This window comes from Atractosteus spatula, chromosome 7, assembly GCF_055471065.1.
Source record: "Atractosteus spatula isolate fAtrSpa1 chromosome 7, fAtrSpa1.hap1, whole genome shotgun sequence".
Taxonomy (NCBI): domain Eukaryota; kingdom Metazoa; phylum Chordata; class Actinopteri; order Semionotiformes; family Lepisosteidae; genus Atractosteus; species Atractosteus spatula.
The window spans coordinates 18,966,052-18,992,873 of NC_142712.1; the positions used below are offsets into that span (position 1 = coordinate 18,966,052).

At 35.4% G+C, this 26,822-nt stretch overlaps 1 protein-coding gene across 1 annotated transcript in view; it reads right to left on the bottom strand.

Moving 5' to 3' along the window:
• LOC148830688 (1,4-alpha-glucan-branching enzyme-like) overlaps positions 1 to 24,870 on the bottom strand; it is a 371,399-nt gene extending 346,529 nt beyond the window's left edge. The window contains exon 1 of the mRNA XM_088922045.1: positions 24,747 to 24,870. Within this exon, the coding sequence (XP_088778171.1) occupies positions 24,747 to 24,844 (98 nt within the window). The 5' untranslated portion in view covers positions 24,845 to 24,870. The remainder of the gene's footprint in view (positions 1 to 24,746) is intronic.
• Positions 24,871 to 26,822: the final 1,952 nt, after the last annotated feature.

Here is a 26,822-nt window from a genome sequence, read left to right on the forward strand (position 1 = left end):
GTCTTCACAGCCATATAGACAAAAGCACAAAGCTTGAGAGCAAAAAAAAATACAAGCACTAAAAACTGTCATCCTGGGATCAAGCCAGCAGCTTCTCCCTTCACAGATCAGAGTTAAAAAGAAAATTGAAGAAAGAATCTGATTTTGAATCAGTCAAACCATTAAATTCCTGGACGTTATCAAAGGTCTTGCTTTAGCATTACTTAGATTACAATGGCTTGATTGACTAGGCTATACAAGAGAGATGAATGAGTTAAAGAGACCAAGACGTTGGTTTAATGGTTTTGGAACAGATTTAAGGATTTCCAAGCAACTTATCTGATATTATTAAAGAACATGCACACGGCAAAGGGAAATGTCTTTGTGTATACTTGAATGAAAACTATTCTGTAGTCAAGGCCTGTAAATGAAATGTATTAAGCTTTAATAATTTTAAACATCTGACTCTTGAAGCAGAAAAATTACTAAAATTACTAAAAATTACTAAAATTTTCATCTCCAATATTCCAAAACTTGATAATATCTGGATGTTTAAAAGATCATTTTTTACCCTGAGCTTAGTTTTACAATGTCTGAAATAAACCTCATAAATACATCTCAGAAGTAGGTTAATAACCTAGAACCGAGAGCTTCTCTGGAATAAGTACAGATATTTAGACATTAGCTCAAATTCCATGACGTCCTGTAAGTCTTAAACTTCTGTTGTTTGTGTCTTAAACCACAACTAATAAACATCTTTCCAAATCATATTGTGAAGAACTTTGCCAAAAATACCATAGGCTAAAAGGTACAAGATGACATAATAGTCCCTTGATACCACCTCCTACTCTTCCTACATTTTACTCCAGCAAAGAGATCAGGAATAACTAAGATGACAGAATAACAAACCAGAATAGCTAATAGCTAATAGCTATGGCAGATCTCTTCAATTTAGATCCCAATATCCCAATAGCCTAAGGGGGAAAGAGCGGAATTATAGAACTAATACAATGTAAATAAGGAAGTACATTCATGTTTATTATGAAGACACCGGCATGGAGAGAACTATAGAAATAGGTTGAGCTGTTCCAGTGATTTTTTACCTGTCTAATAGTGTTCTAAAACAAGTTTAGTGTGTTGGCATGTAGAGTAGAGTTAATCCAATACCTTCATCTCAATATGAAGGTATTGGCACAGTCAGTAGTAGGTTGTGTATCTCTATTTCAAAGTCAATGGCAGCCCTGCAGACTCAGACCAATCAATATTATTCGTCAATGGAGCAACAAAATCATCAACACTAGTTAGCAAAAGAGGCAGGGATTAGGAGATGTTTATATTTCAATGCATGGTCTACATATAGTTATAAACAGTGCTGAGTACAAATGACACTAATAACAGTAGGAGTCGCTCTTGAAATCAAGTAATGCCTATGTGACTCATATAACACAAACCTGCAGAAACGGGTGTGGTGGTCTGATACCAAAATATGTCTAGCCATGTTGTGGAGTTTTGCATTTGTGCAGTATGCTAGCTTCAGAGGGAAAAGTAGAAGTTAATTCCATTCATTCCACACTGTAAAATTCCAATAACCTCTTCTTGTTCCCACTGATGCAGCCACTCAGTTTGCCTGTCAAAACGCATTGCCACCGCAAGATGACTTCAGCATGTTGTGGTGTGATTTTGTCACACTGGCCAAAGCAGCCAAAGATCGATAGGTGGCACTTGTGGTGCGCTAGATGTTAGTGAAAACATTAGCTTAATTTAATCCAGTTTTTTAAAATCCATGTAACATGGGATATTAATATGGAACAACCATGTAACTAAAGGGAAATTTGTTAGCTGAAATTAAAATATGTTTCTGAATGCCATTAACTATATTATTTTATTAATATAAATATAACATTTATATAGCTGGCAGTGGCAGTGCATTCCACATTCTTCATAAACATCTGCATCAAATTCTTGGTCACTTGTTGTGGCTATTTTGGAAAAAGAACGTTAGCTACAAATGGCTCAATAAATAAAGCAGTAAAACAGTGGGATCAAGCAGTACATTATTACTCAAGCTATGAAATGTCAAAATAAGTAAAGTTACCAAGATAAAAAAAATCAGTGAAGTAATATCCACAGATATCCATAATGCAAATAACCATTACAGCACACTGCCTTAATCTAGATGCAATTAAACTTAATATTAATATTTCACTTTACCTGCTAAGGTGTATGGGTTAACATCAATCGAAGGGGGGGCAGGCTATAGAAATAGACTATAATTGCTCACAGATGCTGAATTAGCTTAGGAACTCCAATTTCCCATAAAATCCACTAGGCTTCCTGGTGTCTATATCACGAGTCCCTGTACTGCCTGGTCGTTGTCCAGCCCAGTGCTAGTGCTTCACTGCAGGTAGTTTGTTGTCACCAGCACACGAGCAGAAGGAAATTACCCCTTTTTTGAAAGTTCATTTCATTTAAAAAAATAATAAATAAAATAATGTTTCCTAATTACTTGTTACTCAAATTAGCATTAAGATAAATTATAGATATTTTAATTTGTACGTAAACCTAAAAAAACATAAAACCTATTTTTATTTTTAATATTAATTTAATTTTTAACACATATATAAAATTAATAAAATGTCAAAATAGCATAAAAAATAAATTTTATTATTGGAGAAAGGATCTGGGCATTGGCCAAGAACTGAGCCCAGATGACTCTTCCACTGATCCACCAATGCGTCACACTGACAAGGTTACAATTCACGAATGTAAGTCATTCTTTTAGTCTTTTGTACATGTTTATTTGCTTTTGAACATATGTGTTTAAAACCACTATACATATTTTATAATCAAACCTAAAAATAAAATTATGTTTTCTAATTATATTACTAATCATTTTGTATAATGCATTTAATGAAAAAATGAAAAATGCGGTGTTACTCCACAATCTGACTAGCATAGGACAGTAAAAATTGGATAACAAATATTTCAGTTGTTTTAATAAAAATAAAGCTGCATGACAGCAACACACAGCTTTGATACATTTAAGATTCACTACACCACACCTTGCTATTTTACAGAGTAGTGCAATCCTGCATCAGATTTGAAGAAATTGGTTTTGGGCTGTACCTTTTGACATACAGTGGCAAATACAGTTTTTTGTTGTATGCCAGAAGATACCCAAAGCATTATGAGTGGCTGCTCCTGTATACAGTATATACTGTACAAATTAAACCTAGAATGGACATAATATTTATCAGTGCTGTAGTAAAATGATGGAATTTCACGACAGCATTCTTATCCAGACACAAAATAATATTAAAATGAGCCAGGTCCAACAGAAGTTTGGACAGATGATTAAAAATGTCTGGACTGAAGGTTGGACGGGAGAAACCTGACAGAAAAGTTTTTTTTTTATCTGTGATATTAGTTTTGAAATCAATCACATCCTCACCCCAATATAGACGTTTCCCATTTCTTTCCCAATACACTCAAAATAGAAAATCTCTATGTGATGTAGAAATTGCACTCTTCATGGAAGTAATATTTTTAGATGAAGAAACATTTATATTCAGAAATTGTTTTGTGGCCTTAAGGTTATTTTCTGGAAAAAGTCCTGATCTTTGTCATTTTCCAGAGCAAACTGTGACCTTTATGTGACTTTCTCCCTCTTAACTCTGTGAAACAGTACATTGGTGAGGAAACTGAAGGTTAAATAACTGATCTGCCTTCTGGTCTGGTTGATAACACAGTATACAAATGCCTGGTACTCAGCTGGAGTCCATTAGAAGGTGCATACATGCTACTCTTCCGGCTTGCAAAAGCTTTTAAGACACAAAGTCTTTAATGGTTGTGTGCGCCACCAAGCTCATTCCAATAAATATACCTTGTGCAGTTAAAAAAAACAGCATGAAAAGTTAAAAGAAGCATTAAAATACGTTGGATATAAAGAGAGCTTGTAACGTAGGCACAGCTCTGTCATGTACATGGTTGACAGGTCCAAGCAAATCTCAAAGAACAGTGTTCCCAGGGATACACTACCTTTCAATTAAACCACTCTCTGATCCAAAGACAGCTGGTATTTGTGGCAAAAAGTGCACAACACAGAATGTCTATGCCTAGTACATCACACACAAATGACCTTGACATGAGCCAGCTAAACCTCTCTTGAGGTATCTAAAATTACATGCCAAAGTTTTATAATATTCTGAATGAAGAATGTAAAAAAAAAACATAGATCATTGAAAAGAAAACTGAAAATCAAAAGAGCCATCATGGCAGCATGATGGTGCAGTGGTTAGCATTGCTGTGTGGTGCCCTGGGTTCACTTCCAGACCTAGGGTGCTATCCTTATGGAGTTTGTATGTTCTCCCCATGTTTGAGAGGGTTTCCTCCAGGTGCTCCAATTTCCTCCCATAGCCCAAAAACACACAGGTAAGTTAATTCTTCTGGGGAAAAAAAGACCCTAGGTACCGTATAAGTGTGTGCATGTCTGTGTATCTGCCCTGTGATCAACTGGTGTCCTGTCCAGGGTGCACCCTGCCTTGTGCCTGGAATAGGCTCTGGCTCCCCCTCAGACCTGACCCGGAAGAAGAGGTTAGAAAATTAGAGAATAGTCGCCATTTTTAATTTTTGGTACTCACCGCCAACAATGCTAATAACACTTAAAGTCTTACAAATTATTTTTGTTTTTCTGAAATGTTTCCAGGAGTTCTACTTTTTGCAGATTTATTTTCCCAAAAAATATAAGAGCTGATATATGGCAACCTTTAAGTGCTTCTTTGTTATTTTTTAATATTCCTGTAATTAATTCAAAACTAGGAACTCTGCAAGGTTGTTATCCTAGTGTGGGTGCTATTACTTTCAGCTGAAATAGATACAGATGTTTACTACAATACAGACTGATAGGTCCAGAGTAATTGCTTCCTAAAGAAAAGAAAGCAGCTAATACTAAGATTTTTAAAGGAGGAATATGGAAAGAATCCAAAAAATCAGAATACTGTCTTATCTATTTATTCCCTTTGGGCACAGATTTCAGCTTCAGTGCTTCTTCAACAATTATTGTGCTCAACTTCCAAATTACATCAAAAGAAATCTGAACTTGTGCTTGTGAACTTAACACCTCTTAATTTCTATTTTTCCTTGATTATTAACAAAACAAAATTCAGACAAGATGTAAGAACAAACACCATTCCAACAGGATTCTGAAAAAATGAAAAAGTACAACAATTGATACCATATTGTAATAAGCATATGCATCCATCATCGGAAAGCTACTTATTCCTGGTGAGGGCTGGGGCAACGCAGAGCTCATCCCTGTAGCATAAAATGCAGGGAGCCGAGAAGCATTACTGCCTGATCTGTTGTTAGATCTTAGAAGTTAAGCAATGCTGGACCTGGTCAGTACTGGGAGATCTTTAAGGAAAACAAGGTTTCCACTACAGTATACTGTAAGTGGTGTTGACTCTGGACCAGTAGGTAGCACTTTTCTGGACTAGATTTTCTAAATCAATCCCCCAGGACGGTGACAGGGAGCACTGTGCTTTAGGAGGCCCAGAGGTGTTAATCCCAGTGTCCTGGTTAGTTTACACTCTGGTCCTATCTAAATGTTCCCTTTTAATTCAATTCATAAAGTGTTCTCACATTTCTGCCTGAGCTACTGTAATGTGTACGCTGGGTGGCTCTTTAATAGTGGATGAAGTGGGTGCTCTCCTATATGAAAAGCATTTTAGGATCCATCCACATGAAAAGCACAATGTAAATAAATGCAATTACCTACATGCTTGACAGGAAACCAGCCCATTGCAGGGCACAAAAGCACACATGGACAATTTAAAGACACGTACTGTATTAACCTAGCTAGCACGTCTTTGGAAGTTGAGAGAAAATTCAAGTTTTATGGTGACGATATTCATAACTGAGAATGTACTCATATTGCAGCCTATTATTAGCTCTGTATATCTTATATAACATACTCAGAGTAAACATCTTCAGTCCAGTTGTTCACATACACTCTATTTGCACTCAAAGCAAAAATCCATACAGGTATTTACCTAATCCAAGAATTTCACAATGATAAAAATAATACACATAAATCTGACAGTAAACAACATTGTTTTCCATGCAATATGATAGAGGACAGACCTATCTATTTACTTTTTTCTTTAAAAAGCACATTGTCAGTTTACAACAGTAAGCTGTAGGTCAGGGATTAATGGAAACGTTTGTGCACTGTAAAGCTTGCTAAACCACATCGCGACCATGAAACCCTTAATATTCGTGGCTGCTTCATAAACCAGATTTTCATCCTTTGAAGAATCAGAATAAGTGCCATAGCAAAGGACACAACACTTAATTTGCTCTTATCTCTTTAAAACCAGTCAAGTGTATAAACAGGAGAAATTTGCTGATATCCTCTTCACTGTAAACAAGTCAAAAGCATGACAATGGATTATTCTGAATCAAATGGGGTTTTTTTATATGTTGTAGTAATCACTCATATTTGCATGGATGTGTTGTTTCAGAGTTCAACTTAAGACAGTGCAGGGTATTGTTTATATCCCCACAGACTGCTGTACCAGAAAGCTTCAAACCATCAGATTCCAGCAATGGGCTCTGAAAATAGCAAACAAAAGTTATCGATATTATTCCCCGATTACCCAAACAATTTAAGAACAATTTAAGCATTTTTGCAAATTCAAGAAAACCACATTTCTGTGATTCATTTACCTGTACCTGTAGATCAAAAGAATGAACTGATTCAGGGGGTTTTAAAAAATGGTCCAGGGGCTCTAAGCATACTCAAAAGTCTGTTCAGGGCATTCACAGAAACAAGATTAAACTACACCACACATCTCATGGTATCGACAGTAAAATAATACTCAGCAAGCAGATCTGCTCTGGCTTACAGTAGATCTGTTGACCCATGATTCTGCTTTCAACATTAGTGGTTTTATTTCTTTATACTCCACTCTGGGAACCTTACCAAACGGGATGTTTCTGAAAAATGAAATATTTAAATTTGTCCTTATTTTGCAATGAAATTCTATTCAGTGCCCTTTCCACATAAAATGAATTAGATGGGACAGTATGGCCAGAATAGGAAATGAGCTCACTTGTTTGCCAAGGATGTGCAAAAAGCTTGTTTAGAGCAAAAAGGGCAGAGACAACTAATAAGTCATAAGGCAAGGAGGTTTTAGACTTATATATAATGTTAATGAAAAGCATTTAGTATTTTATCTTGGGTTACAGAACATTCAGTTTGTTGAATGTCACAATTTGCATTCTGGTCTTCAAAGTAAATCGATACATTCTGGTAAAAAAAAAAATTTGCATACAGGTCTCAACTCTGAAGTGTCTGATCAATGTCACACAGTAACAAGAAAATTGGTTGCATTTTCAAATTCGTTTTTATGGTTGTTTAATACATTTGGCAAAACATTACAATAAGCAATAAACACTTAACTGTAACTATAATTCTCCAAACAGCAGCACACAACTTGCACATGGCCTCCTGCAGTTAAGGTCGGGATTAGTTGGCCAGGGGTCTCTTGGCTCTTGGTACAGGAATAATCACTTATTGTTATTAAAATTAAATACATACCTGTATAAAAAAATCACATCTTAGAAACATACAGTATAGCCTATATCCGTCAGCCTAAGTGTGATAAAAAGAATGGTAAAAAATCATGACTTCCTTCCTATTTTTCCAATTAAATCTAATGTTCTAATTTTCTCTACCGCATGCATACACCTACCTGCAATTAATACCTAGATGATTATACAAAATATTTCCTAAATAAAAGAAGCTGAAAGAAATACATTCTGGCAAAAACAAAACACAGAAGGAAACATTCCACATTGGGTATCCACAATGCTGTCTGTGTGGACCACACGTATCACTATCTCCAGATTCATGCATATTAACTCTCTTACTAGGCTTAAAACCTCACAGGGTTTCAAATTATTTACAAAAGCATAATTGTGCATATTATATTCCTGCAGTTTTAAATTGCATATAACTCATAATTTCATTATGGATGTGATGTAGTTTTCTGTGAAACACATGGTGAACTATAACCAATGCCTATTGTCCAATTTTGCTTCAGCAATGGCATTAAAGGATTGTGGCAATATGACGTACAACAGGAAGAAAACTGTCATGCAGAGAAAAGTATTACAAGCTTTATGATAGGAATATTTACATTTCACTCAAAAGTAGCTGTTTCTTTGCAAAGCTTTTTGAAAGCAATATTTCAGAGAAAGAGAAAAAAAACTAAATCTATCATGTGAATGTTTCCAGCTGTGTATCTGTGCATTAGAATAACTCAGAAGATGGGCACCATAGAAAATGACATTTACAGCATGTGAAAAACAAGAGATCTCACTGCGGTAAATCTCTGCTTAAAACTCAAATAAAATCCTGCTGCAAGGACAATACAAAAACATAAAATCAAATTGAACCCAGGCAGCCAATTACTTTTTCTCGACAATTCTATTTCCCAAATTTTAAAGATCTAATAACCAACACCAAATTCAGAAAACACAGATGGTTAATTCCTTCATTTTTATAAACTCTTGTGTGTATACAGTACTGGATTTTGTTGAGATGTTGGAGATCATAGTAGAATGCTGCAAAATTCAACTCGGAAAGTAGGGGCTGGACAAGATCAGAACTGGGCAATGTTGTAGTGTACAGTATTTACATTTATGGAACATGCTCACACACTGGGGGCATTGCGAGCTTAATAATGTCAGCCACCCAGAATAAACATGCTCACCATCACACAACTGTGGTTATATTTTTTCTAAATATAACAAAAACAGGTTGTTTTCTGCAAACTTAAAAGATCATATGTTATCCAAAAAGTATTTCTGTAAGTAATATTTACCTAGATGATAGCCACTGAACACAAATACATAATAAACGTCTGTCAATACAGCATTGTGAGAAATGAAACCTTCAAAGGAACTGATTTGGTTGGTAGCCATTTATTTACTTCAATATTGCAAGGTAATAATACCCTTTAAAAAACCCCAAGCAAATCATATACTGTACATTTGCAATAAGGCATTCAGTTCCACCATAATGGAAATCAAGGAAAAATATTTAGCCATAAGATTCAATCTGTTATTTACATGTAGTATAGTGATCATAATATTGAGATCATATCACTGTCTTTGCTGTATATTACAAAACCTACATTAAATAATATACACCATGTTTATTCTAACCCTTTCTAACTGAACACTTCTCCTTTTGCTTTAGTCAAAGCAATCTATTTCTAGACATTTAAGTTCTCTGCTCTAGCACTATTAATAATATGGCAAAAGTAGATTAATTACATTTGGATAAACCCATTAACCTTCATGTTCTGAAACAAACTTCTGGGAGACTTCAAAGAGAGACAGTCAAGAACTGCAAATGTGACATGGTTTCTGTAAAAGATCTTTTGTTTTAATTTTTTAACTCCACTCTGGTGCAAAATTAAGAACCACAAAAAAAAAATCTAGGCTAAGGTCTAAAAACTATTTTCTCCTTGGTTAAGCATGCAGCACAAACACCACATAAACACCTTTCTCCCAAATGAGGTCAAACAAAATCCAACTTCAACATTAGGTGCACAACAGATTGCTATTCAAAGCTCACCCGTCTTTGTTCATTAGACCCCTCTCTTTTGAACAGAGCTGGTAAAACTGGTGCAATTAATTATGGGGTAAAGTACTGTGGGAACAAACAAAGCCCATTTTACGTATTTCTATCTAAACAACAAAAATACCAAGAACTCCATCTTCTTTACACAAAGCGCTGGATGATTGTGGACTTCAGACAAAACATCCCCACAAAGGCAGTACCGTAACTCCTAAAAAGCTGATGCAAGGGCAACCCTGCAATGTAAATTCCCTTTTTTTAGAAAATGTCTGTAAATATGAGAGTGCCAAAAGTATTTTAGAATGGTTATCACCTCACAAAAAAGTTTCTTTTTAGTGGAATAGTAAATAAAAACAGAATGGAAATCAGTGCAATCATAGTCCCCAGAAATCAAGAAAAAAAGCCTACTTGTGCTTCTTTTTTTCTTTTTATTATTTGAATACTTTTATTGAATTTAAAGAATTTGGATGGAATTTTATATTCACTTATCAAACCACTAAATGAGTAAGATGGGCCAAATGACGTCTCCTCATTTGCAATATCTCTTATATTCGTATGGGTAATCTTTTTACTTTTTCTTTCCTCCATCAGTTTTAGAGGCTTCATTAAGCTATCTTTTTCTGACATTTTCTTTTATCCAAATGGATTTCCTTACTGTCCATTAGCACACTAGTATACCACACTTCAAAAGCAGAACACGAACGAACATTCTATTGTCATTCAGATTTTAACATGTTTAAAAAACTATTATATTTTTTCTCAAGGTATTTTAAATAATAATGAATTGCTCAGGGTTATCTGCAGTTTCTAAGTGTACACTTTCTCTTGTTACTATGGCAATTATACACTGAGCTAAAGATGCAGTACAATAATAGGAATGTGTTATTTTAAGAAAAAAGGAAAAGGGTTTGCAGCCATATTCACTGGGTTAACTTAAAATGATTTTAATCCAAGTTCAGACAAGGACTCCAAGAATAATTTTGCTAGTACTAAACAAAACCTCACCTCAGACCTCCATGAGGACATTCTACAGTATAATTAAGTCTAGGTCAGGGAACCATACCCCTTCTTGGTGACAGAATGAAAAATGAAAAACCTGCATTGAAATATTATAACTATCCTTTTTTACTTCATACTTTATGTCTTAAGAAAAACCTAGTCAATAACAGGTTCCTTGGATCCCCAACAAACAACACATTTCCTCTTATGTTCTCATATATACTGCACAGAGTATCCTATTATGTAAAGATAAAGAAGTTCATCCCATATGAATTCACCCAATAGATCCCCCCACCACCCAAGGAACAATCTAGATATAATTTCAGAGACTGTTTTCTGCAAACCCTATCATTTACTTTACTCCACATCAAGGGGGAGCTGTAAAATTAAAACTGCATCAGAAGACCTGCTGAACACATTCCATATTTGAATGTTTTACTATGATGGCAGTGATGGGAATATCTAACAAATCACATAAAAGCCCTTATTTACCTGGAATAAATGGTGAGGACATTTATTTCCTCCTCCGACGATATGCAATTCAATTATTTGCATCACCTGATCCAAATTACATCCATCTTCTGAAGATTAATCAGATTTCTCAGAAATTGTATATCTGTGTGTTGGGTTAGGTTCTGATTTTTTTTTTGAACCAAACAAAAAATATCAGCTTATTAAACTTAACTTATGCACAGATTAATTTAACCTTTCTTTTCATGGGGGGGGGGGGGGGGGGGGGGGGGTTGGGGGGAGTCTCAAGGGCAAAGAGCAAACATTTAGCTATGGTGTGAAATATTTAGTTTTAAATGCACTGGAAATTATCACAAAAAAAACTAAAGATGTTGAAGGGGATCTGATCAACCTCATTTTGACTTTGAGTGGTATAAAACACAAACTTTTGAGGGAATTTCTCTTAAAATGATCCTTACTGTTACCATCCTGATCATGATCAGTGCTTGAGACTAAAAAAATTGCCTTTTAGAAGTACAGAAAATGAAACCTAAAAAAACACTTCTATTTTTTAATCAGTTTTAAGATTTGAATTAAGTCCTATAACACTTTATATATTTATATATACTTTGTTGAACGTCAACCTAGCAATATGCTCCAGGGAAACCCACCAGAAGTCAGATGTTAGCTTTTTAATAATCTTTAAAAACTGTGGTTATATACACTGAAGAACAAGTAGAGAAATTAAAATGAGGTTATAATGGCCCAAGATTGAATTTGATGGACTATATATAAGCAGTGTCAGGCCACAATCAAAGATCTTGTAATTCCTGATCCTGTGTTATTATCTATTATTTGTTGTCATTATTTATTATGTTTGTAACGTACTGTCTACATTGTGTGGTGTTGCCTTTTGTACTGTGTATGTCCCGAGAGATCAGCACAATTAAGAATTCCAATGTACGTGTACATACAGCAATAAACTACTCTGTATACTCAACGGTGTTGTGTACTGTAAGACCATAGAGCCCCTCTGCACCAGTTTTTTTTGGACACTGATTTTTGCAGGTCTTCAACTACAGTCAACATTTTCTGAGTCACCGCTGGAGGAAGTCAACTTTTAAAAGCAGGAGCTCCCTTGAGCGGCGCAACAACCGAAGGCACGCAGAGGATGTGCTCTGTGATCAAGGGCTTAAGCCTAGATCACGCTACTAGGCAACTTCAACTGGAATTCACCAAGGAGTGGTGCAAACTCAGTAACTGATTCCAAATTGGGTGGGAGTAACAAAAATAGAGAATCCAAATTTATAAAAAAAAGTATGAGATATTTTATTTAAAACAATCAAGCTACTATAAAACTATTTACAGGTATTTCTACAGAAGTAATAGAACTAATAATTTGGACTTAAATCGGATTTTAATATTTTAGTGTGTATTTTCAGAGTGACCTCTTCTAGTAGACACATTCTCAAAATTGTTATGTACAAATACTCTTGGGGCGGCATAGTGGTTAGTATTGCTGTCTTGCAGCACTGAGGCCCTGGGTTCTATTCTGGACCTGGGGTCCTGTCTGCATGGAGTGTGTTTGTTCTCTCCGTGTTTGCGTGGGTTGTCTCCAGGTGTTCCGGTTTCCTTCCACAGTCAAAAGACTTTCTGGCAGGTAAATTCTACCTAAAGGTGGTGCGTCCTGTTTTGTACCTGTTGCACGCCAGGATAGACTCCAGTTCCTCCCCTGATCCTGAATTGGATGAAGCGGTAAGAAAATGGAAGAAAGTACTATTTTACAGCATGGTAGTCTTACTGACAAATACAGTACTTATTCTCAGTGATATAAACAAGTTTTGATCTAATGCTTTCTTACACAGAACAAGAAATATTTTTATTTATAAAGCAACATCCATTCAATAAGTCTGGTATGGTTACTGCACAGTATCCTCTTATTTTCCTGTTTGTGTGTAAGCAAAAATGAAAAAAGTAACAAATGAAAACATCAATGGGAGAAAAAACATTTGATAATATCATGAAACAGACCATAACAGCAACGAGAACAGAATGTGGATAAATCTATTTCTTTTGAATATTCTGGAAGTGCTTTGCAGGATAGACTCGTTCCAATGAGAAATAGCTCCTGTTTTTGTTGTTTCCTCCAAAATTCAATACATTTTTCAGAAAAATTCACAGTGATTTATACTGCTTGATTTTCAGAGAAAAAAAAAGATTTAATCCTTGGCTAAGCAGCTTAAACATTTTACTCTTCAGATTTTAGCATTCTTCCCAATGAGATTTTTTTAAATTACTGCAGCACACCCAGTAAAATATTTCTCTCCTGAGAAATTCAGTTTCAAGTCATCATGTACAGAAGTGCATTTATCACAGCTAATTTTTCTATTACAACAGGTCTGCTGTATATTATACGGAACAATGGAAGAGCTCATTACTCTTTCACAAATTAAAGTTCCATGGAAAATACTTTGCAGAAAAGGGAAAAGTGTGTTAATCTCTTTTAAGGATACTCAGCTTTATAAAAAGCAATGCAAACGTTAATGAAAAAGTGGTCTACATTTAATATCTAGCCATACTAAACAACAGTCATATTCACATTAAGTCTTACAGGTTACATTTTCCTTTGCTAACCCAAAACAAAATATTTTAGATTTAGGTATTTTATCAAAATCCACAATTTATTATCTACAAATACTATGCTTATAAACATAGTCGCCTACTGGATTCAAATAAATGCATTAAGAAAATGTTGTGCCATGGTGCAATGAAATTTCATCAAGATACAAACTGGACTACAGCATGCATGCCAGATAGCAGTCCCATGGAGGCTGTAGCAATTGCTCAGCAGTACTCTGATATTATTGTCTATGAGAATGTGTTCCCCATGATCCCCTGTGAATGTGTACTAAAATAAACGGCTCCCTGATGCACAGCTTTTGGAATACAGTTATCTGATTAAGTCAGCTACCTCCATAAGGCTCCTGCACATTCAATACAATGCACAACTACACACCTGTAGAATCTGAAGAAAAGAACACCTTCCCATAATGATCTGCAAGATTCACTATAAAGTTACAATGCAGAAAACTGCTTTAGACAGTGCTAAGCACAAATGACTTGTGCTCATCCAGATCATGGACTCAATTTAAAATACCATTTGGCTGTAACATCCTGACAAGTTAGAAATTGCTGACTGTGAGCACCCTAGAAGGTTAAGCAACAGTGATGTGGCTTTGTCCAGCCATCCGCACAGCAACAACAGAAAGGCTCTGTTCTCTCTTCATGTTGAATTCTTTGTCATTTTGCATTCCTACAAATCATTGTTGATTTTTACCAGCCTTGACATTCCACAGGTCACCCTATCAAATATGCACAAAAACGGTCTTACAAAATGTTAATTCAAACAGTAATTAAATTTAAGTACGTTTGGTTTAACAAAAATTGTTTTAAGTGTATTTTTTCCTCTGAAGTTCATGGCAGGAATACTTGAAAAATCTAGTTAACTTTAATATATTTTTCCACTACCAAATGCCATGTAGTTTATCGTTTCTCTCTCTCACATCGCTTCCAAATGATAACTTTAACCACAAAACCATACACTTTTTATTCTTTAATTCTAATCTGAAATTTGACTCTCTGAACTAGCACCTGAATACAGTATGTTTTGCTTTTCAATATGATTAATATAACTAGAAAAGGATAAAAAAAACTAAACAAAAACATTCCCGTCAGTCAGAATCAAAACCTAATGTACTATATACTGTACAGGTATATCCACTTACTGACATACACTGACGCAAACAAATACGTTTTCAACTGAAAGGCCTTCACATTCTTGAAAGTTCTGTTCACGTGACCACCATACACAGATCATGGTTTACTACAGTTCTACCTCAAAGTTGAAGGCCTCTGCAACTCAGGGGCTTAAATAAGCTGCACATAAACACATCCTCTGAGTATATTTGCCAACAAGAAACCCTAACAACCCAACTAAAGATCAATACCAAACAGGTTCAGCACAGGGCAATGGATTCTGCCAACAGATTGCAACACAATGCTTTAGAAGTAAAAAATTAGCTTTTAATAAAAAAACACAAAGAAGAAAGGCCACTAGTTTCTAGCAATTATCTTTTTACACCATCCATGGATGTATCTGCATACACATTATTTGGCAGCAAAGGTGTAGAAAAGTAAAAGACAGAAGTTTCTGAAGTAGGCCTTTTAAACACCTATATGTTTAGGAATGGCTAATAAAATGGGTGAAAGTTATTAAATTCAAATTAGTTTAAACTTTGCTTTCAAATCGTAGAGGATCCATGACTCATTGTTTACTGGGCTTCCTCAGGTTCACCATACAATTCTGATTCTACCCCAAAACTAACCACAGCTATACGTGACAATTTAAATAATATTTAAATGTGTTTCACTGAATGGAAGAGCATGATAATCGAGAGTATGTCAGCTTTACATTTTCAATAACAGATATTGTACTGTTTGTACCAGGGAGAAAACAGTTGCTGTATAATGTTAAGTTTTGTGTAGTTAAATATTTGAAACGTCTTAAAACTGACTGTGGCAATCTTAGCCTATGCTCTCTAAGGGATAGAGAGCAGAAAAAAAGAGGAATATAGTTGGAAAAACTACAAATTAATTTCTGTTAGTAAGAAGGGGTGGGAGTACAGTTTACATTTCCTGAATCACAATTCCCCTAGGTGAACACTTTTAAAGTTAACTGCTTTAATACAATGAAGCCCAAACTGGGAACCGGCCCCCATGTACTTTCTCCTGGTCACATGAGGATTATCTGTCTCCAGATAAAGCTCTTCAGCAGAACTCTCCTGCATACATCCACTCTAATTAGGGGGATTATCTGTAGCAAACACACTGACAGAGGATCATTACAACTGAAGACATCCAATTTATTGGTTTTATTATTGACTGTTTTCCTGCTCAATTAAATTAATCCTGCACAAAACACAGGAAGACAGAAGAAACCCAAACTAAATCAAATAATTTTTAAGTGGCAGTATTGTATTTACGTAATAATGGAATCTGTTTAGCTTTTTGTGTGTAATGAAAAATAATATATCCCTGATGCATAAATGGCAAAACAAAAACATTGATCCTTGGTAAATGTCAGACCCTTATTAATTTTTTTAAACATTCTGGTGTCTGGTTTCTTTTGTGCATCAATGACAAGATTCATTTTGTGTAGTTCCGTTTTAAATATGCTGCAAAATCAATTCATTTCTGTACAATCTCTGCAACAATACCAAAACACTTAAGAACCTCCACAAACCAAAAACCGCCAAAAGGAAATTTTGCTGTCATCTAACCTTTGATTCCAAAATTAACACTTACGTTAAACAGAAATAGAACACGAATAGAATAGAAAACATTTTGGACATCATCATCTGGGGATTCCAGAATCAGAAACTATCAGTTTATTACACACTGATCACTAAATGGGCGTCATTGCATGAAACACGAAAAAAAAATTAAAATTAAATTTGGTTTAGCCACTTCATATAAAAAACATTAGCCAATTAAAGATCTAACTGGCCCAACCCTGCACACTGCATCACAAAACCACGCCCACGTTTTGTTCTTACACAACAAGGCATAGTAAATAAGGGAGCAAACAGCATGACATTTTAAGATACTGTATTTGTTGATTTATCTAAAGTGTTCAGCCACAGGACTGATAGAATTCATCTTTAAAATCAGTCCAATGGTTTTGTGTCAATATCCTAAGAAATTAATAGTGTTTTACTCTGCACAAGAATAAGCAATAAAGGGAGGAAATGAGTAGAAAGTATTTCCTTTTAAACCACCTTCTGACACAAGTTATTGACAAGGACCAAGAGAAGCTTCCAGAAATAACTAAGATATGCCAGCACGTTGGAGGTCTTGACAGGAATGAGGCTGACACAAATTTCAGGTAAACAAGAAAAAACTATTACATTCTGATTACGCTTTAGAACTAGGTGGGAAAAAAAACAATTGGACATTCCATAAAGTCGTAAGAATCAGGGATTCCAGCTCAGAATACATATTCAGAATTAGTGGCAGCTGAAGTACAGAAAGACTGACAGCCCTTTTTTGCCCTTCCCCATTCTCACATTCTTCAGCTCAAGTTCCCTCATTAGGAAAACCTGAGGACATAAATACTTTCAAATGGAACAGGCCATCAAAATCCAGTGAAGCGATTTATTAGAAACAGAAAAACGGCAGTATTAAATTAGTTTTGTCAAGTGTAAATGTGATCAGAAACATCACAATCTGGCTCACCCTGAAAAGGATGAAAACGTGATGAAATAATTCCATTTGTACTGCGATTCAGGACAAAAAAGCATGCCAATGCACACTGACAGGTTGCTAGGTTGCCTCAGAACACTTTTCTTGGTCTCATGGTCAGTTTTGAATGTAGAATGGAAACAAAATAAAATTACAATACAAAAGATCAAATTTCAAACCCAACAGAGCATAAAAGAATTTACTGACAAGTGAGTATAGGGACTCTCCACTCTAAACAGTGAGAAGACTTTTTATTGGAACACAAATACTTCATGGCGGTGAATGCGCAGATGTTGCATACTCTTTGGTATCAACTAACCTACTGTACAGTATACTGTATTCAGGTATAGACTTTAATCAAATAACAAATCAAGACACTGATAACTCTACAAACTAAATCAAAGTTAAAAATGGAATACAGATGTCATCCATTGCTTAGCAGGTATATGTTTTTCAGGTGTTAAGAGTCTTTTTTAAGGTTTTTAAATTGTTCATATGAAGCACAGGACCAAAACTGAGGCTCCCAAATGACTTACCTAGTAAAACTATTCACTTAGAGTGCTGGTTGAAATACACTGCCCAGACCCCACTAGATCAAGTCTGGATTCTGTCACCTGGTGATTGTGAGTGGGGACACAATTGTCGAAGCCTGTGGTAGGATGAGAGTTAGTTAGCAAGGGTCTTCTCATCTTCTCAACTTTTGAAGAACAGTGACTGCTGGGACTTCTCAGACTTTACTCTCTTGCTGGAACATCAGTGTGCAATGTCACACTCCCCCAAACACCGCTACATCAAAAAGCCTCTCACATTTCATCCACCCAATTCATACAACAAAAAGAGTTACCAGACTTACTGGGGATCTTTCCCCAGTATTTACACTCCACTCAAAAAACAATATTGTGTCCACTGCTTCTTTCATTCATATTTTGCATTAAAGGCATAGTTCAGTCACCCTCTATTTTCTTAATTTAACAAGGATTTAATTTTTAATGGAAAAACAATAGCCTGAACAATATAACAACTGGACAAATTACACAAAGAAACAACCTGTACAACAGTACTCAAAAAACCTACAAAGCATTTTATTAAATGTTTTAAGCATAGGGCTTACTGTATGTGCAATAGGGTAAAGCAATTAAACTAACCTAACAGAAGACAAAGTATTCACTCAACACTTACAGTTATGAAGAAAGACACTTAGACTTCACAAAAAAGTATCTTGTAGAAAAGAAATTATTCTATAGAATACAGAAATATGAGACTTATGTGTCCATGGTACAATTAATGGTGATAATGTTTAAAATAATTGAACATTTGATTACATACGGCTTTGTCAAAAAGTCTAGGACAAACAGGAACCATTGTTGTGTGCTGCACAAACATATATCATTGCTATTTCAATATTTTTTGTACATCTCTGAAGTAGAACAATTTATTTTTCAAGAAATTTTTGCAAACTTTTGTTTAAATTCTGAAGCAAACTGTAGAGCAAGCATAACAATGTGTGATGCCATTTTTCAAAGGACATTGATGAGCCAGAACAATTCCTCACCATAACACAGAGTAAAGCTTTTTTTTTTAAATAAAAAATTAAAAGACTGCAAAAAAAACATTCACCTTAACCTCAAGCTTTTTATGATGCTCAAAAGACAAGCATTTGCAGGGAGAAAAATAAAAAAAAAGCTGTAATGAGAGTTTACTGAAAAGTAACAGCTGAAACCCTCTGCTGAGCAAAAAAGGATTTGGGAGACAGCCAGAGTTAAAGGATTAATGATCTCTTCACAAGCCCAGAAAGATCTTACTTCGACTGCTTGATTTGACATCTGTGAGGATGCAGGGGCAACAGAAATGAAATTCAAAAGCGGTTTCAAAGCTTTCTGTCTAGGACACACCTGGACCTCTTAAACCTTGATTAACGTTGTACAGTTCCAAAGACAGCGTAAGGAAAAATACATTACTTTGAGAGGACAAGGGATGTTACTATTTGACCAAAGTGAAAGCTTCTTACTTCAGTGCCTGGGTAACAGGGAGAAAAGAGGTAATAATCATCCATGTTGTGAAACTCATATATCATCTTTCAAAAAATAAATCCTGGTACCAAATACCAAGGATGCTGAGTCCTTGCACACCCACACACACAATGCACAACTAATAATTCTGCTTTAAGCCAAAGTGCCACCACAGAAGCATGCTACTAACATCCCAGCAAGAAAACATTTTTACTGTATGTCCAAATATCTCACATACACACAAATACACCATACATGTATAGCATGCACAAGCATTTGTACATACTGTATACACAGCTGCATACTGTATCCACACACAAACATATTCACTCCAACAGAAGGAAGGTACCCTGACGACTTTAAAGATTCTGTATCTAGGGGCGGAGCGGTGGCTCTGTGGCTAAGGATCTGCGCCTGTGGCTGGAAGGTTGCCGGTTCAAATCCCGCAGCCGGCAGAGGAATCCTACTCCGTTGGGCCCCTGAGCAAGGCCCTTAACCCCAACTGCTCCAGGGGCGCTGTACAATGGCAGACCCTGCACTCTGACCCCAGGCTCTCTCCCTGTCTGTGTGTCTCATGGAGAGCAAGCTGGGGTATGTGAAAAGAAATTCCTAATGCAAGAAATTGTAAAGGGTTAATAAAGTGATGTTATGTTATATCTCTAACATACTGTATAGGCTACAAGACACAAGACTGGTCACGTCTAACCTAGTTTTAGTTTTTTTTTAAAAACAATTTCATTGGGCCCAAGAAATAATTAAGGACTACCACTCACCATGTTCCCCCCAACCCCACTAACACCGGTGGAAAGAGTAAGAAATCGAAAGTTAAAGCATTTCTTAACAAGGTAAGTCTATCCTGCTGTAGACCCTGCCAAGAACCTGCCAACTATAACTCCATGCTAGCTGGATTCATTTTCAGCCAATTAGCAGCTATCCATGAATGGATCTCACTAAAACACTGTGACAGTCCCAAAACTCAACTGCAGAGTTTGCCTTTGCCAGGTAAAAGGGAAATAATCAAGGGAAGTCATCTAAAGGGACTGAAGCCCAGGACTAAAATCTGCTTATGATGCAACTACTGCACCAATACAAATACTACCATAACAGACGGATACACAGCAGAAAAATGAAGCATTAATCTTCACAGTTTTTTTTCCTACTTTCCAGACCCTCCATGCACTTAAAGCTGCCTTGTCACATTTAACAAAGAATCGGCACGGCCAATTTATAAAGAGAGAACAGTAATGGCAATAACTATACAAGGCAGACGCACAGTATTTAGCACGTCTATTGTAATGTGGCAGATGTTTTATTTTCCTGAAACTCCTATCACATTGCTTACAAAACAAAAATAGTAGTAGAGAATATTTTATTCAACAAACTTTTTTTGTAGTTTATTTTAAAGATCATGTTTAAAAACGTATTGAAGACAACAACCATAACTCTCCGGGTAGGTACTATTATTTATATTAGGCTCTTATAAAGCTGGTGATATTTCATCTATAATAAAAAAGCTGAACAATTCCAAGAAAAGCAATAAGCACTCAATGTGCCAAAATACTAAAATTTTAAATGATCTTCAGACAATCCACATCTGACCTTTTGTAATGTCAAATCTATTCTGGGCAATACTAAAACTTTGCTTGGCACAAAACCTGAAAAAGCTAGCACCACTAGACCAGGCACCAAAGAAGAATATGTAAGATAGTTGCCCAAACACATCTGAAGGTTAATCTGCAATATACTAGCATTAAGGCTACAGATTATAATGGATTTAGTGAAGGTTAACCCCATTAAAACAGCCTTGGGTATTTCTATTTAATTTGCTGGTAAACTCTGTACAGAATTTGCAATACAGAAGATTTATACTATCTTTTGCAAACAAAATCTAATAGAAAGGAAAATAGGCTATTCATTCAATAATACCTAGGCAAACATTCTACATCGTCATAAATATCTGTACATTTTTTTTTAAAAAGCTATTAATCCTCTTTATTCTTCCTTAAACCTTTAAAAATAGCATAACAATGTAGCAAACACTTTTTGGTTTGAAGATGAACAGACTCTGAACAGACTAGCCCTTGCCAATCCTAATATGAAATTATCACTTAATTAATAAATGTCACCTGTATTACTTTTATCTGCAATGACAGAAGAGACTAGGGGAGTGAACTATTTAACCACAAATGCTGCTAACTAGTCACTTACTGTCACAACTGCACCTTCATTTTACATCTCTTACAGAGAACAGAGTATAAGGCAACTATTATTTGGCCAGAGAAATAACAGGTGTTTAGAAATATGAACCTCCCAATAACCATCCCTTTACCTGTGTCACTGGACACTCTAGTCTCCAGTGTGGACTGCTATATTTATAAGTCAGAAGGTGTACTGTATATCATACCAATGAGATATAGGGCTTATATTGAGCTATATGGTTGGTTAGTACATGATTCAGTAGCTAGAGTCAAGTCCTGAGGACACTTGCTTATACATATTGCTCAACCCATTTAATTCACGACATAGTTATTAAAATTACATCATGCTGAGTAATTTATATTTCAGTAGCCAATACAGTTTTACTTTGTTCATTTTACTGTAGCAGGTGGGTAATTTTCCCCCCATAGACACATCACTTTAAAGATCACACTTACAGCAGAAGTAAAGAAATACATCAGAAAAGTTAGGATACAAAATGCAAGATCATCATTACAAGTTCATGAATAAGCTGGGTGCACAAAAGGTAGGCTTAGGTATTTCAATAAACTTTTTTCTTTGCAAAGACACCACATCTCTCCTACAACACCAATATGAAAGTCCCACACTAACCACTCTTCATGTCCTTTGTGTGGACTTGTGTAACATGATATACATTTAAAAGTAGGGTCAAACAGGGGATCTAACCCAGTTTAACTCATAGCACTGTTAAGGGAAAAACCCAAGAGCTGAGACAAAGACTGACTGAAATCCCTCAACTATTGAGTATTCTGGCTCTTCATTTCTAAAACATTTTGCCTTAAAACTAAATCTCTATGCGGATTGCATTGAATGTATTGAATAAGATATGATGAAATAAAAAAGAGTGTTTTTTTTAGGAGAAAAGTACAAAAAACAGTCTAGATGAGAAACTTTTTTTTTCTTTCCCATCAGTTGTAGAAAAAGAAAACCAACCAAAAGAATGTCTATTTATTTTGTCAGCTGTAAAAACATAAAAAATATGTTTCTGTTTACCAAAAAAAATCATGATGGAACAATGCATTTGGAATCAAGGCAATTAACACTGACACACTGTGCACTGATAGCCTCCAATGCCAAATGTTTGGGCATGTATCATGTCAAATTAAGAAGATATATGGAAATCTGCAGGATACCAATGTAAATCTGGAGCGAAGATCATCCCCTGCTAGTGTCAAGCCAGGGGATCAGACTGCAGCATGGTTGTAGCTGCCAAATCTTTTCAGTTAGCCACCTGCGACTACCTGCCTGACAGGCTGAATACTTTTAACATCCTGGGCACAGGGCTGCATCTTTCTGACTGCCTGGAAAACACATTCAATTTTCATGATGTGCCTTTGCAAAACAAAGACCAAAGGGTGTTTGTACACTTAGTGTAATTTATGATATTTCAGACACTTTTTTAAATTAAAGTTCTTGTGTTCTGTTCACATACACTGTCTATAAATAAGACACGACCTGTAAATTCACATTTTGAAATTTAATGTGTTTTAGCACAAGGTGAAATTCTAATATTATAGCATTCCAACAATGCACAAAAAACAACATTAATATATTGGAGTTTTATTGTTTTGTCAATAGTAGCTTCATTCCAACAGCAGTCATCTAGCACCTGAAAAAGCTTTACTTATTGTAAGGAGACATTTCTGAATACATAAAGAAACTACAAGAAGCAACCTGCTACAACAAGACACAATGTAAAATTCAAGGACTTAATTAACTAATCGGGTTGCAAATCACTGAGTACAAAAAGTCTCCTGAAAGAAATGTTCCATTAAAAAAAAAAGTTTCAGTTTTTCAAACTGATTAGACATTGAAAAAGATGTTGTTTTTTATTTAGTATAGCTAAGTGGAGATGTTCTCAGTAGTGATCAAGCAAGATAGAATTGTGCTATATCTACAGTGTGTGTATGACAGGCACAACATAATAGTGAGAGGTAAAAAAAACTGCTATTTTTAACTGGCCATTTTTAGCTTAGAAATCCCCTTTATGCAGGGGTGATTTTTTTTTGGAATTACAAAAAGACAAATCTAGTAATTCTGTTAGAATTACTAAATTGTGGGGCAAATAAATTTTAGACAAACACAACCTTAGTTGAGACTGTGGTAAGAGTTGCGTTTTACTCACAGATTATACGGTAAAGAAAATAAAGGAATCTGAACATAAATACGGTACTTGTTAATGTGCGCTTTTAATTTTTTAAGTTAATTATCCAATTAGAAACAAGTGTACTAAATCTAGAGGCGGCTTATGTAGATTGATTAGATTTTAACGGCTGTACTTTTATTTGGCCATTTGCTGCTTATTTTAAGATGTCAAAATGCTCTACATAGGAAAGGGTAGTACTGCCGAAGTGGGAGGAGGGAAATACGCACTTGTCAAATGCTAAATTCCAGCTTGTAACAGTTCAAGGACATCACCGAAGGAAAAAAAAACAATTTACAAATACTCCATTGGCATATGCTGTCCCCATGAGTCTGTTAGATTTTATTGAACAATTTTTTTAAAAAAACGCGTTATTTTTAAGTGTAGGCTGGCAAATGACAAAGTTGAATCTCTCAGATCATTTACACTGCTACAGAGAATTTCTTTCTGTGTTGTGATATGCTGTTTTAAACGTAGCTTAGCGAAAAACTGTCAATACATACTAAACAGTAACCACATTCAGGGCAACTAGGAAAAATCTGATTTTTATGAGGATTTTTGCACGAGTGACATTTTAACTTACTTTAACTTAATGTTTTATACCAAGAGGATCCCTTAATGCATATGGATGTTCTGGCTTTAACGAGCCCCGAAACAAACACAGGTGATGTCAGAATTGCGCAGATAATGTTAAGTGAATGGTGCTTCTTCCGTGACATTGCATGTGAAGGGTACAAGTGAGCACTAAATTAGCACTGCGGCTCTCTGTGGACAGGAGCGCTGTCCCGTTATATCAAGTTTCATAGCCGGGAACTTTTTTTTCAGTTGCACACACTAAAATAAAAAAGCTTTTATTACAATTTGCACGCATTTTTATCAAGAGAAATACGTGCCAGCCGAAGCCAGGAGTGTTTGCAAAGCCAGCTAAATGCAAACGCTGCGACACGGCAGTTGCAATCGGGTCAAAACACACTGTTACCTCCTCTTGAAGTCCTTTTCAAATGGTTTAAGATAGGGATCCATTTGAAGAAGGTTGTTCAGCTCAGGAACTGTAACTTTATCCATGCTGTCAGCCATCTTTACAGGAGACCAGAGTAATCGAGCTCCGAAGCTCACAGAGGAGATGCAACAAATGCTCAACCACAAACGGAGACGCAGCCTTTGTCAGCTAATGTAAAGAAATCCGATAGCAGCGAATCAGAGTCAACTTCAAACGCTAAGCCAATACTAGAGATGCGCTCCACGTGGTTCTGTCTACAATAAAAAGCGTTGTTAAATCATTCAGTAAGTGGTATGACTTTAAATGAATTAAGGGAAAAAGACGAAGACAGAGCCTTGTGAAAATGGTCAGATCGAGTAAGGTCACTTCACAGAAATGAAACTAATAACTAGAAGTACTGTACGCGAAAAAGATTAAGGGTCACTTAAAAGTGTTATTAGTCAAGAGCTAATCACGGTTGTTACTAAACTTGACTGAGTGTTTGAGAACTATAACTGTAACACAAATAATTTTTAGTTTGCAAAATAAATAATCGTCTGCTGCGAGAATAATTGTTCCAAAATATTGGTAAAACTGCGTTTATATTTAAAGCATGTTCATATACTGGTACGTGGATATTTGTTGTCACAAGACAGTAACATTTTTATAAATATTTTAGTCAGAGAATGGTGTATTTTTATGGTACAGTACTTTGTGTTAGTCATTTTGAAAAATAAATAAAGCATGGTTCTCTTCCTCATTTTTTTAGCATGCGTTGCATCTAACAGTTTATAATGTTTAATGTAAAGGGATCTGAATGTAAATATAGAAATGTATAGTGTATTTAGATTTAGTTTTGCATAAAAGATTTATTCTTAAATTACAAGTGGTAGACATTCAGGTAAACACAATTACATGAATAAGAATTAATAAATAGAAAACAGTAAAGAAAAGGGGTGAATATGCAAATTGGGTGGTGTAATTAGTGGGGAACCACAGGGATCTGTATTAAGACCACTGTTCTTCTTAATTTATATCCATAATCTAGATTCCTGTATAGTCAGTAAATTAGTTACTTTGCAAATAATACCAAATTTGGAGGATTAGTAAACATTACAGAAGCAGCAAACACACTTTATGAAGAATTAAATAAAAGCCATGCTTTTTTCATAGAGGCTGTAAAAACAAACTACAAAATGTTGAAACCCTGATATATACAGTAAGTAGTTATTTATAAAAAGACTGAAAAAGGCAAAGAAAATGTCACAATATATAATTACAAGATAGGATGTAAATAAATGGAAAATGTGAAAATTGTACAATGCACTAGTAAAGCCTTATATTATGCACAATTGTGATCATGTTTTATAAAAGATATTGTTCTTCTGGATTCAGAGCAACGGATACGTTCCAGAGTTTTAGGGAATATCCTAAATTGACAGGCTGAAGGAACTGAAACATTTTAGTTTTGAACAATGATATCTGGAAATCCAGTATTCAAAATCTTCCAAAGACACTGATAATCCCAACCCATCAGATTTTTTCAGAATGAACAGTGAAATATGAATCAGAAAACACAAGTGGAAATTAATGTGGAAGTGTATTTAAAACCAAGAACAGGAGGTACTTCTTTACCCATAGGGTTGTGGAAGTCAAGCTGCTCGGCCATGTTGTTGATACCCTGGCGTTTCTCAAGAAAAAACTGGATGAGATCTTATATTGGTTAGGTTCTTATGTTATCTGGACACATGTAACAGCACAGTTTGCTTAGCACAGCTGTATTTCAAGGTACAGTACCAAACTGGGATCCCTTGATTGGAATTTGGAAACTTGATTCAGTGAAAGAAAAATATAGTAATATTTTTAAAATATATTTTATATTTATATTTACTTATGAAGTCCAAACATTGCCAACACTGTGTACAACAATTCCAAAGTACAGTAGATTCAACAAATACATTCAGTACATACATTAGATCCTCCATCCATCCATTTTCTAACCACTTCATCTTATCAAGTAATGGGCATACGGCAGGATACACCCTGGACACAGACACAAACACACACTCACTCCAG